Source organism: Callorhinus ursinus, unplaced genomic scaffold, assembly GCF_003265705.2.
Source record: "Callorhinus ursinus isolate GAN/ISIS: 27379988/994484 unplaced genomic scaffold, GSC_fseal_2.0 scaffold7, whole genome shotgun sequence".
NCBI classification, from domain to species: domain Eukaryota; kingdom Metazoa; phylum Chordata; class Mammalia; order Carnivora; family Otariidae; genus Callorhinus; species Callorhinus ursinus.
The window spans coordinates 37,997,533-38,010,681 of record NW_027397069.1 but is presented as its reverse complement, the minus strand read 5'-3'; the positions used below and the strand labels follow the sequence as shown (position 1 = coordinate 38,010,681).

The 13,149-nt window shown below is 34.9% G+C and overlaps 1 protein-coding gene and 1 long non-coding RNA gene across 5 annotated transcripts in view; both read left to right on the top strand.

The window, feature by feature from the left end:
• Nucleotides 1-13,149, top strand: part of LOC141373107 (uncharacterized) — a 160,833-nt gene that overhangs the window by 72,309 nt on the left and 75,375 nt on the right. The gene's annotated exons all lie outside the window — the stretch shown is intronic.
• Nucleotides 7,597-13,079, top strand: LOC112826606 (large ribosomal subunit protein eL31-like). Of its 4 annotated transcripts, none has more exons than XR_012378771.1 (2): nucleotides 7,597-7,878; nucleotides 9,357-9,410. XR_012378771.1 is itself a non-coding variant. In XM_073894465.1 (2 exons), exon 2 carries the CDS (start codon nucleotides 12,624-12,626, stop codon nucleotides 12,999-13,001), a length of 378 nt encoding a protein of 125 aa, XP_073750566.1. In that variant the 5' UTR covers nucleotides 7,636-7,878; nucleotides 12,613-12,623; the 3' UTR covers nucleotides 13,002-13,079. The 4 variants fall into 4 exon arrangements, 3 of the variants coding, with proteins under 3 accessions (XP_073750566.1, XP_073750568.1, XP_073750565.1); XM_073894465.1 differs by lacking the exon at nucleotides 9,357-9,410 and adding an exon at nucleotides 12,613-13,079 and having other exon boundaries at nucleotides 7,636-7,878; XM_073894467.1 differs by lacking the exons at nucleotides 7,597-7,878; nucleotides 9,357-9,410 and adding exons at nucleotides 9,192-9,208; nucleotides 12,613-13,079.

The window sequence follows — 13,149 nt, the reverse complement described above, 5'->3', positions numbered from 1 at the left end:
AAACCTTGAAAAAGTGCCTGTTACTCTTTGAATGTTATTACTTAATCATGAACATTATTCCTCTTAAAATACTATGTATTTTTGACTACTTGATATTTTATCCTATTTCTTATTCTTAGATTTTAAAATATTTTAGTTGCTATTTATACAATTTCAACATATTCAAAAAATCTTGAAAACATATTAAAAACGCATACATATGAGTATCCAGAATTTTGGTCTCAAGTAAATTGAAATTTTTATATTTTAGATTTATATTTTTATTATAAAGCTTGATAATATGCCAGATAAAATTTGCAGTTTGCAGACAGAAATGGAGCCACAAACATGTGTGTCAGAACTTACAAATCACATCTGCATATTTATACTTTACATTTTTTATAATCCATTTATCTCAACTTTGATACATTGTGCATTGTGAACATATTACATTATATAAGAGTCTATCAAATTTTTAACAGTAGGGTGAATCTCAGCATGATCTGACTCAATTTTATAGTTGTAAAATGAGCTGAGGTCTCAATAAATCTTAAAATATAACTTTTTTAAGTATTATTTCATCAAACATTTATTGATCAGCTATATCTAAGATTATTCTTGATGGGCATAATGATTCAGAAGGAGGGATGTGTTGTCTGTTCTCAGCAAAAAAAGAGGCTAAGATTTTATTATGTATTGCTTTTGCTTGATTTTTCTTTACTGCCTTTCTGATTTTTGCTTTTCTCTTAGTGGCCTCAGGGTTCAAAACTCTCATTCTGATCTCAGTTGCCATAGGCTTCTTTAAAGTGGGAGTTATGGGAGATGAACCATTAGAGACTATGGACTCTGAGAAACAAACTGAGGGTTCTAGAGGGGAGGGGGATGGGGGTGTGGGTTAGCCCCGTGATGGGTATTAAAGAGGGCATGTACTAAATGGAGCACTGGGTGTTATAGGCAAACAATGAATCATGGAACACTACATCAAAAACTAATGATGTATGGTGATTAACATAATAATAAAAAGGATAAAATGGGAGTTATGGTAAGAATTGGTGGGAAAACAAAATTTATCTTTTAATTTAAATTGGGATTTATAACCTGTGAAATTCCTTAGTAACCTATGATATCAGTAACCTTGATTTGAGATAACAAGTTAGAAGGGATGCTTAATTCATGTGGCTGGAGTCAGCCCCATTTAAACCTTCAATCAAAATAGGATTGATTACAATCCCAACACCTTCTGTTGAGTCACTTTCCCTCAAGTACTCCCCTACTTTCCAGTTATAGAATAAGGAGGCTTTATATTATAACAGTTATGCCAGGTGACTCTTCATTGTTTGCACATGATGCTGAGTCTTACATAAACATTAACACTTCAAATGGTTCTCCTAAAGAAAACTTGTGGTTATTTTTAGAGCAGTCAATGGAGATTTGGACAGAAGAGCACATAACCCATAACTCTGTATAATGTCTTCTAATTTATAGTGGAACAGAGTAATACCTGTTACTTCCATTTTTATTCCTGAGTGCCTAAAAGAGGTAAATGTTTTCTAGTGTGAATATTGCTTTGCCATGATTATTTGACTTGTGCTTGACTTTCAAACAATGAATTTATTCTTAAAAGATGATATCTTGAAAAACATACAATTCAGTTTTTGCTTTAGCAAGATTGTCCATTTTATTGTAGTTTACTAATGTTTCTTTTGGCTTTTGCACTCATTATTGGTAATATCAGATACAATTTAGAGTTGTTAAATTTAGTTAAAACCCTAAGATTATTTCCTGTATCAGCTACAAGAATTTAGGGGATATGACATTTCATGTGCAGAGACTAATTTTAAATAATCTTTTTCAGTACTCAATAACCAGGGCCTTGAATGTGGCTGCCTTTAAGTGAGGGACCTGGAGGCTTAAGATTCATTTGCAAATCTGACTCTGAGAAAGAAAGGAATTTCAATGAGCAGTTAAAGTGAGGCAAATATTTTGATAGAAGTAGTACAGGATACTCTGGATGCATTTAGCAAGAGTCTTCTAATTTTGTGTGGGGCATTCTGGGTGGAAAGAAGAAGGTAAAAAAATGATGTTTCAACTAAATGGAGTGTCAGAAACAAAATATCACAGAGAAAAATGGAATAGACATAAATTGAGGACAAAAATTGAACTTGGACCTTGTCCTGTGGGCATGGGATACCACTGAAGGGATTTTAGGAGAGGTAAAAAAAAAAAATAGGTTTATGTTTTTAATGCAAAGGTAGTTGTGTTTGCTCACTGATTATACAAACATCTACAAATGCTTATTAGGTAATAAGTTAGACTTCAGGTCTAAAAAGCCTTCTGAATTCAAAAGAACATTTTTCTTTTGGGGAATCTTAAAATTTTTCATTAAGATAATGAAAGCCATGGATTTTATTCCTCAGACAAATGCCTTCCCCTCAGGGGTGCCTGGATGGCTCAGTTGGTTAAGCATCTGACTCTTGATTTCAGCTCAGGTCATGATCTCAATGTCCGGGATCAAGCCCCTATCAGAGGAACCATTTAGAACAATAATTCCGTGCACCCCCTTCCCCACTTGTTCTCAGGTTATAATTTTCTATGAAGGACACTTGCTTGAGATTTTAAAAAAGGAGATGTTATTGTTCTATGCAGAGCATTTGCATATTAGATGTCTTTTACTTTGGCTGATCTTAAATGTTTTTCTTTATTGCTTGTTTTAGGAATTGGATTATGATGTCCTCAGTGAAATTGTCTTTGTGTTCATTCTGCCTGTGATTTGTTGAGATTCTCAGATGTATGGATTAATATATTTATCATATGTGAACAATTTGAGAGTCATTATCACCAGAAATAGTTTATCTCCTCACTTCTTCCTTCTAAGAGTCCAGTATTTTTGTGCTTCATTATAGGTAGGATTCGTCAAGTTCACTAGTCTTTTCTTCTTCAGTGTCTAAACTGCTGTTAGTTATACCTAGTGTGTATTTAAATTTCACATACTGTATTTTCATTGTAGAAGTTCCATTTTGTTCTCTTACATTTTTTATTTTCCTTCTCATTGTGTCTTATTTATGTCTATGTTTAAATATTTTAACGTCTTCATAATAGCTGTTTTAAATTTTATATGCTATCCATCATCTCAGTTACTCCTGGCTCTCTTTCTGTTTGTGATTTATCTACTGCTTACAGATCATATTTTCTTGTTTCTTTATGTCCAGTAATTTTTTATTGGGTTTGGACATTTCACATGTTATGTTTTTTGATGTCTGGACCTTCTTTTAAAGAATGTTAGAGTTTGTTTAAGCAGGCAATTATTTGTGGATATTTTTATTCTTATAGGCTATTTCTGATGCTTTGTTAGGATAGATCTCCATCATTTATAATCTATGACTGGTTTAGCACTTCACTTTATACCTTAAGTTATGGTATTCCAGGATCTCAATTGATTTCCTTGGATGTTCAGTGAGATGTCTCCACACTTGATGGTTGGTGCTCAAATGTTACTCAGCTCTGTGTAAGCTACAACAGTTTCTCAGTTCATGGTTTCATTTGTTCTTTCTTTGGTGTTTTTTCTTTTCCCATCCTCCTGGAGTATGCCCAGATTCTTATTCAGCAAGGAATTTAAGAAGACCCATGTGTAGATTTGTGGAGCTCCTTCTCTGCCTATTTTCCTTCCCTCTGTTATTCAGCCTTGCAAATCCAATTACCTCAACTTCTGTGCTATGTACCTGCAATCAACTAGACCACTGTGCTTTGCTCCTGGGTCCTTCCTGCACCATAGTTAAGTTAGAAAACCAGACTAACTGGTAGGGTTTATCTCATTTGTTTTACTTCTGTCACAACACTGAACTGCCTGTTGTTCAATGAATGAAAATAATTGTTTCACATATTTTGTTCAGATTTCTAATTCTGGATTGCATCTTTGAATGATTGAAGTTGTATAGAAAAACATACAGTACAGGGCGCATGGGTGGCTCAGTTGGTTAAGTGTCTGACTCTTGATTTCAGCTCAGGTCATGATCTGAGGGTGGTGAGATTTAGACCCCTCTTAGGCTCTGCACTCAGCACAGAGTCTGCTTGAGATTTTCTCCTTCCCCCTCTGTTCCTGTACCTGCACACACACACACACACACACACACACACACATACACACACACACACACTCTGTCTCTCTAAAATAAATAAAATCTTAAAGAAAAGTACAGTGGGGCACCTGAATAGAATTAAGGATGACTTATGTGTCTTGCTTTGGCAGCTGGGTTGATGTTAAAAACTATCACTGGGGTGGGGGAAAAAGCAGGAGAAAAGGCAAAACAAGAGGAGGAATTAGGATGGGAACAGGAAAGATAGTATGTTCCCTTTTCATTTGTTGATTTTGAGGTGATAGAGTCAAGTGGATATGAACTATAGGAAACTGAAGCTTAGTAAAGAGGTCTAAGTTAGAGATTCAGCTACTAAGTGAATAGTTAAATATTAGGCAACAGAGCAGAAAAGAAACTTGAGTATCAAGAGTCTATGGCTACTATTTGTTCTGCCTTCTTTATACTAGTACCTTACAACATTACTAAAAAAGGAAATGTCATAGATCATGGGGATCATTTCTTTAAATTGAAGCTATGTTATCTATTGTTTCTTTAATCAAATATCATGACTAATTGAATTTCCCAAGGGAGGAGCCAAGTCAAATTTCTCTATAACATAAAAAACCCATAAAATTTCAAAAATGACATAATTCCAAGGAAATTGATGTGTTCCTGACAGTCATGTGTGGCATTTAAAGTAAATTGCCTATAAATATACATATAATTTATTTATTCAATATATTTATTGCATCCTATTACATGGCAGGCACTGTTCCTAAGAGTAAAAGATACAGTGATAACCCAGAGAGCTAAAGCTTTTACTCTCATTTTACTGAGATATGTAGAAATCAGCAAATAAAATGGGTGTGTAAACATAAAGTTATAAATGCCATGAAAAATAAACAAGGTAAGGCAATGGAGAGTTCTATGAAGTGGTATTTTGATACTGTGATTAAAGCCTCAATAGTGTTCCCATGCAGGGAACAATGAGTGCAATGACTCTAAAACAGGAACTAAGTTTGTATTTTCAAAACATGCAAGAATATCAGAGTAGCCAGAAAGGAATAAGCAAGTAGATAGAATGGATGTGATCAGTAGTTCACAGTTATGGGAAGGGTCCTCACCAATGACCTCTTTTTCCATGGAAACCATTGTGGCTTTTATCCTTAGTGCAATGAGAAGCAGCCATTGTGTGTGGGGGGGTGACTAGGAAGTGATGCCATCTGATTATTGTTTTCATACTATTATTTGAGGAGGAAATTTTGCTGTAAAAACAGTAAAGGAAGATTATATGTTAGAAGATGACTTGGAGAGAAAAAATGATCTATTTCAAGGAGAGATTGTTGAAGACTCTAAAATGGAGATATTTGATCAGAATCCTGAATGAAGTAAGGGAATGAATCATGTGGAAATCTCTAGGACGGGTATTCTAGGCAATTCCTTCTGAGGAATAGCAATAAGTCCAGTTTGGCCTGAATAGAGAGTCTAATGGGAAAAATGAAAGGCAATAATTTAGGAGACAGAGATATAGGGCAGGTCATATAGTGCCTTTTAGCCCATGGTCAAGTTGTTGAGATTTTTTGGGACAGATTTGAAGGTTATTGAGCAGGGGAGTGACATGCTTTGTCTTTTGTTGAAAGCATGATACCATTTCACCTAGGTGATTTTCACTGCCAGGTAGCAAATAGTTTTCAGAAGGAAAAAAGGGGAAAGCCAGAATGCCACTTCTGAAATTATTGCAGGAGTCTAGTTGAGAGATGGTGGGGGCAAAGTCATAATGGCTCTGCAGAGTGGGCAATTTGGGATAAATTTTACATTAGATTCAGAGAACATGAAAACAGATTGCATGTTGAGTGTTGGAGGAGTCGAGGAAACTCTTTTTAATGGGATCTTAATATTCTCTTTCAACCTCTAATTTACAGATTTATGGTCATCATGTTTTTTTTGTTTGTTTGTTTCCATTTAATCTTTTTCTTCTGTCAAGTCTCAGGATGAAAGGATAAACAACAAATGACCCCTCTCTCATGCTTGCCCTCATTTCCCACTGTGTTATTTTTTTTCTCCTCAGATGTACATATATACTGCTGCACATAATTATACATTTTTGTATGGAGAAAAATAGCACATTCGATGCCTGATGAGCATCACAATAAACTTTTCTCATAAGTAAACTTCCTTACGGTGCTAGACACAAAATGTCAAGGAGTTCTTTAGCACTTTTCCACAGACATCAATGTTTCTATTCCCTGCTCAGCAGAGTTCTATATTCAGTGACATTACAAAGTCATTTGAAGGGAAGTTGCCTGGTGAGAGAGATGATAGTCTTCTTCGTCTTTTAAGTAACTGAAAAATGTTTCAGCAAGACAAATTTCACAGTGTTCTAATTTTTTTTTTTCCTTTCTAAGTGGAAGTCCCCTTCTAAGTGAACACGTGAAGATTGGACACCTAAGAAATGTCTTGATAACTGCAAGGAAAGAAAGGACGTCTTTCTCCACTCTTCCAGTCTCTCATTAAAGATACTGAATATTCTAAGAGAGAATGTCTAATTCTGGTAGGGTGAGGTTGTGGATTTTGTTTTACACTTTTGGACAGTACACAGTAAAACAAAATAAGCTGTCTCTTCCCAGTTCCTATTTAATTTCAATTCAGCTAAGTGTACTCATATGAAATGCATTTAATCTAGGACTTGCAGAATAATTAGGTTCTCAAAGAAGGGAGACTGGGGAGGACACACAAGGAGGCATAAGAAGCAGCTCAGAGTAAGCACTATCAAAGAGAAACTGCACCCAGTGGAGTTAAACAGGCAATGAAGACTTTACTCAAGATTATTGCAGTAGGGGTTGAGACCATTGCAATGGCGGAGAGGGACCTAACTCAACTCCACTGAAACAAAAGGTGGAAGTGTTTGTAATGGTTTTTAAGCAGGTTAAGCTAGTAGAAAAGAACTGGAAGACTTTAGAAGGGAGGTTGGTCAGTGTAATTAGGCCATCTGTGTTGGCTAATTGGTGCTTAGCAAAGTTAGGCTCCTACCCTCCCACAGAGTGGGATATAGGGGATCCGTCGTTTTGCCGATTTCAAAGGGATGACTTTGTGGTCCTGGAAAGACACTCAGGATTGTAATCCTAGCAAGAGGCTGGGAGAAGATTTACAATTAAGTGGGGCAATGAAAGAATTTTAAATCACAAGTTTTTTTAAAGCAAATGATCTAAAAAAGGGGAGGTCAGAGACTATAGTCAAGATGTAGCTTTTCTAAAGTTTAGAGCTAAGGGGAACATTAAGGATGTCTTGGTCAGTGCAGGAGAAACATGGCTATAGAGGTTGATCTGCAGTAGATTATGAATTCTGAAGCCCCTTCTTAGGAAATAACACACTCATAGTACTATTATTGGAAAATTTTCCTGCTTTTGACAAGGAGGGTAGATTGAAGGGCCAAGAGAGAAGACTAAGGCAAACTGGTGAGAAAGCTACTACATCAGTCTACACACCAGCTAATAAAGACCTATTATGATGTCAGAAGCCATGCAAATGAGAGGTTAGGTGAGCATAGAGTAACTAAATAAAACCAAGTGGTTCTCTATTATCAACATCTGTCATTTCTGTTTAACTATTATCTACCTTTATTTCTGGTAGCAACCAAACTTTTCTGTCATTTAAACTGAGTTTTGTTCATTTAGGTTACCCTGCATCTGTTGGCATTTTAAATAGCCACATGGGGCCCACAGATTTAACAGACAGATGTCCATCAGTTAAAACAACAGATGAGTAAAACTCTTGAGCCATTGACATACTGAAGATTATAATTACCGTGGCATTAGAGTTCCTAGAGGTTTGTATAATTCCTGTCCATTCTCTGGATGGTGATCTAATGGTTTGCTTCTGACATGAAGGATGCTATTCCTAATGTTCATGGCAAATTAATTCACTAGAGAAAGTTTAGTGACAATGTACTGCCAGCAGTCATGACTTCCTCTTCTTGGCTGCCATTTTAGTCTGTTGTTTCAGGTTTTTAGCATTAAGAAAACTTTTGCTAATTTGTGCCAACAGTGTTCTCCTGGGGAACTTAATTGTCTGTATCTGTCTGCATAACAGACATTACAACTGCAGAAGGCACAAACATGAGATATGGGTGTCACATGATTGCTTCACTTTGAAGCATATTCAAGAAAGTTCATTTAGGATTTCTAAATGAATAATGTTGTCAATCTTAGTTTACTCTAGGATAGTTTACTGAATAGTTTTCATGACACAGAAGAAAAATAGCTGCCATACTTATTCTGGTTTTTAAAAAATAGCTCTGATTCAAAACTATTATTATTAGGAATTTATCTCATTTCCTTTTTGTAGTTCATCTCTTTTCTGGAAATAATTCTTTGCCTTCTGTTCTTTTGAATAAGCAAAGTGACTTATGGCAGCATAAATTATTAGGTTGATTTTGGGAAATGAATGAGATTTATTGGATTAAAGACCCATACACGAGTAGAATACATTTACCTCTAAGCTGAGCATAGTTAAACTGGTTTTGCAAAAACTTAATATTACATCAGATGTAATACACTGAAAAAAATTTCTACTTCATAAGTAAGAGATAAGAAATAAGATCCAAGAACAGCGAACTGGGGCTAAGAACTGAAAATAAATGTGAGACCTCAAGATGTAGAATTTTTGACCTTCAGCTCCTGTGACCCGTTATTGATTGCTGGGCTGCCTGTCATGGGAAGACTAAATGGGACTCAGGCTAGTCAGAGCAGGTCAGACTTTGATGACACAAACAGCAGTTTTTGTTTACAGAATATTGTTTTAAAAAGACATGATTTTTAACTTCTCATATTATGTATAAAAGTATTTTTACTGTTTAGGAGTATAACTGAATTGTGTATTTGGATTCATTTGGCTCATATGTGGGCGTGTAGTTTGTTATTTCAGGGAGTAATAACAGTAAAATAAATTGATTATGGAGTACCAGATTTGTATAATAGTTTATGCAGTAATGTAAATTGCATCCACATAGTTCACATTGTGCTGGTGGTCTATTAAGAGACTTCTGAGGGGAAGAACACCGAGATTCTTTCATTCTTCATGAATGACGAGAACATCTTCATCCATATAACACATATGTATATAGTGTACCACACAGGAGGGATGAAGTCAAAGTTAAGGTAGGCATAATCCTTGTTCTTATATAACTTCTTGTTTAGTATTGTGACTAGTAAACTAGGAGAAAAAAACCAACAGTTGACCATCATTTTATGGTGATATATATTAGGACTCTTCTTATATATACCACAAGCACTTATTCTGTTTCAGTAAACTGGAGAAATGATTTCCTTCAAGTGCCAAACATTTGCTTGATTTTCTGCCCCAGATGAAGGTAATCAAATTTATGATACTGAAAAAGGACAAAAGTGAATGGCTAGTTATTAAAAGGGATTAAAAAAAGAACTACATATATTTCATGCTCAACTTGTGTTCCAAAGAACGGTATTTTCATTAATGAATATTAATGTATAAGGGTTAAATATTCAGTGCAGAAACATGTCTATTTTTAGGGTAATTTTTATGAGTTAGGAGATTATAATATATCCATGAAACCATCCTAAGTTATTTTTTTTTCAGTCTCAAATGTATCAGTGTGAACAGACTTTCTTTTCCCATTGAATCGTTTTGGTACCTTTGTAGTAAAGCAAGTGACTGTGTTTGTGTGGGTCTATTTCTGCCCTCTATTATTTTCCATTGGCTTTCTGTCTACTCTTGTGTTCTGGAACTACACTTTCTAGATTGCTGTAGCTTTATAGAGGGTCTGGAAATTAGGTAGTATACATCATCAAATATTGTTCTTTTCAAAGTTGTATTGGTTATTCTGAGTTCTTTGCTTTTTTGTATAATTCCTTAGAATCACCTGTCAAGTTTCTACCACTATGCTTGCTACAATTTTGATTGACATTGCAATAGATTTATAGAGCATTTGGGGGATAATGATATCTTAACACTATGGAGTGTTTCAATTCATTATTATCATATATCTCCTTATTCAGATCTTCTTCATTTGCTTACAATTATCTTATAGTTTGCAATTTGGAAATCCTATACATCTATCTTTACATTTATTTATAGGCATTTTATGTTTTCATGTTTTTGCACATGGTATTTAAAACTTTTTCTTCCAATTATTCATTAGTAATAAATAGAGATACAATTGATTTTTGCATACTTCGACATTGCTAAATTTATTTGTTATTTTTTGTGGTTCATTTGTAGAGTCCTTGGGATTTTCTACATAGAAAATGAGAATAAAGGCAGCTTTATTTTTTTCTTCTTAACCTGTATACCTTTGAGGTCATTTTCTTCCCCCTTACTAGCTAGGACTTGAAGCACAAAGTTGAATAGGACTGGTGAGGAGAGATATCTTTTCCTTCTGGAATATAGGAGAAAAGGGTCTCAGTTTTTGCCAATAAGTATCATGTTAGCTGAGATGTTTTTGAAGATACTCTTTATCGGATTGAGAAAGTTCTCCCTATTCTTTACTAACAGTTTGCTTTAGTAAGTAATGTTGAATTTTTTCAAAAGTATTCCTGCATTTATTAAGATGATCATGAGTTTACTCCTTTTTTCTGTAAGTTTGGTAAATTACATTAATTGATTTCTGAATTATGAAATATTCTTACATTCTTGGAATAAATGCCATTGGTCTTTATTATGATTTTTACATATTGCTGAATTCATTTGCTAATATTCTGTCCATCTACATTCTTGAGGGATACTGGTATCTCATGAACATAGACATTCTTATAAGGTCTTGTGAGGTTGCTACTGCCTTATTAGTTTCCACAAATATTTGTGAAAGATTGATATTATTTCCTCTTAACATGTTTGATTAAATTCACCAATATAGTTATTTGGATGTAGTGTTTTCTTTCTGGAAAGGCTTTTAATTATGAATTCAATTTCTTTAATGAATTTAGGATTATTCAAATTTTCTTTTTTTTTCTTACATCATTTTAAAAAATGTTGTCAAGGTAAGTCTGTTCCCCTACTGGTGCTTGAACAATTGGCTGTTGATACAGAAGAAAAGGAATGTTGACTTCCAATTCATATCTTACACAAAAATTAATTTACTTTGAATCATATATATATAAACATAAAAACTAGAACTGTTAAGTTTCTAGGGAAAACTGGGAGCATACATTTTTTACTTTGGGGTAGGTAAATAGTTTTTAGGGGCAGGACACAAAAAAATAGTAAATTTATATAAAAGGAAAATAAATTGAACTTCATGGAAAGCAAACAACTCCTGCTTATTAAAACACACTGTTAAGCAAATGAATATCCAAACCACTGACTGAGAGAAAATTTTAGCAGTACACATATATGACAGAGGACTTGTGTCAGGAATATACAGGACTCATAAACAATTCAACTGAAAAGTACTCAAAATACTTGAAAAGACTATTCACAAAGGAAGATATACAAATAGCCAATAAACACATGAAAATGTGGTCAGCATTGTATTAACCAGGGGAATGTAAAGTAAAACTATAATGACATACCACTGTACTTCCTCTAAAATAGCTAAACTTAAAACCACTGAGAGTGCCAAATGTTGGCAAGGGTATGGAGCAACTAGAACACTCAAACATTGTTGGTGAAGCTGCAAGACAGTCACACCATCAAGGAAAACAGTTTGGAAATTTCTTCTAAGCTTAAACATTCACCTCCCCTGTATTCTGGCAATTTTACTTCTAGGTATTTAGCTTGGAGAAATGAAAACGTATGCCAATAAAAAGACTTGTACAGAAATGTGTATAGCAGTTTTATTCATAATAGTAAAGAAATGGAAGAAATCCAATGTCCATTAACAGGAGAATGGGTCAGTAAGTTGTAGCATAATCATAGAATTTTTTTGGTAAAACTAATATACTGATGCACACAGTAATACAGATGAATCTCAAAAATATACTAAATGATAGGAGCTAGACACAAATGCATACTGACTACATGGTTCTATTTTTGAGAAGTTTGAGAAGACAAAACTGATTCATTGGTGTAGAGGAAGTGGAATTTCACTGGATCAGGGAACTTGCTGAGGCATTGGAAATATTCTATATCTGGGTAGGGATGTGGGTTACATGGTTGTTGACATTTGTCAAAAATCATCAAACCACTCAGCTAAGATTTGTGCATTTTGCTGGATGAAAATTACATCTCAATTTAAAAAAAAATAAAATGAAAAATAATTATAAAAAAATGTGAAAGAGAATACATTTATTGTACTATGCAAGGACTGCATTCATCTTTAAGAGATTTATGTGTATGTTCAACGATGTCAAATTATTGTACTTAGGAAAGAACAAAGAAATGCCTATATAATAGTTCATCTCTGGGGCAGAATTGAATCAGTGAAAATATGTTATGATTTCTGTGTGCAGTCCGCCAAATGTTGCTATTAAAATGTACATTAGGCCTCGCCTCTCCCCCTCCAAGCGCCTCCACGCGACCCGGAAGTTGTACTTGTGACGCTGTTTTCCCTCTCCCACAATACCTCGCGCTCTTCCTTTCCAGCCAGGGCCAGGCAGAATGGCTCCCGCGAAGAAGGGTGGCGAGAAGAAGAAGGGCCGTTCTGCCATCAACGAAGTAGTGACCAGAGAATACACCATCAACATTCACAAGCGCATCCATGGAGTGGGTTTCAAGAAGCGTGCCCCTCGGGCACTCAAAGAGATCCGGAAATTTGCCATGAAGGAGATGGGAACTCCAGATGTGCGCATTGACACCAGGCTCAACAAAGCTGTCTGGGCCAAAGGAATAAGGAATGTTCCATACTGTATCCGTGTGCGGTTGTCCAGAAAACGTAAGGAGGATGAAGATTCACGAAACAAGCTCTACACACTGGTTACCTATGTACCTGTCACCACTTTCAAAAATCTACAGACAGTTAATGTGGATGAGAACTAATCGCTGATTGTGAAATAAAGGTATAAAACTGCAAAAAAAATAACATAAAATAAAATGCACATTAATAGTACTAAGAAACCACAGCCCCAGATGCATATATGTAAATTTGTCTCAAGATAGTATGGGTTTCATTTTTATTTTCATTTTA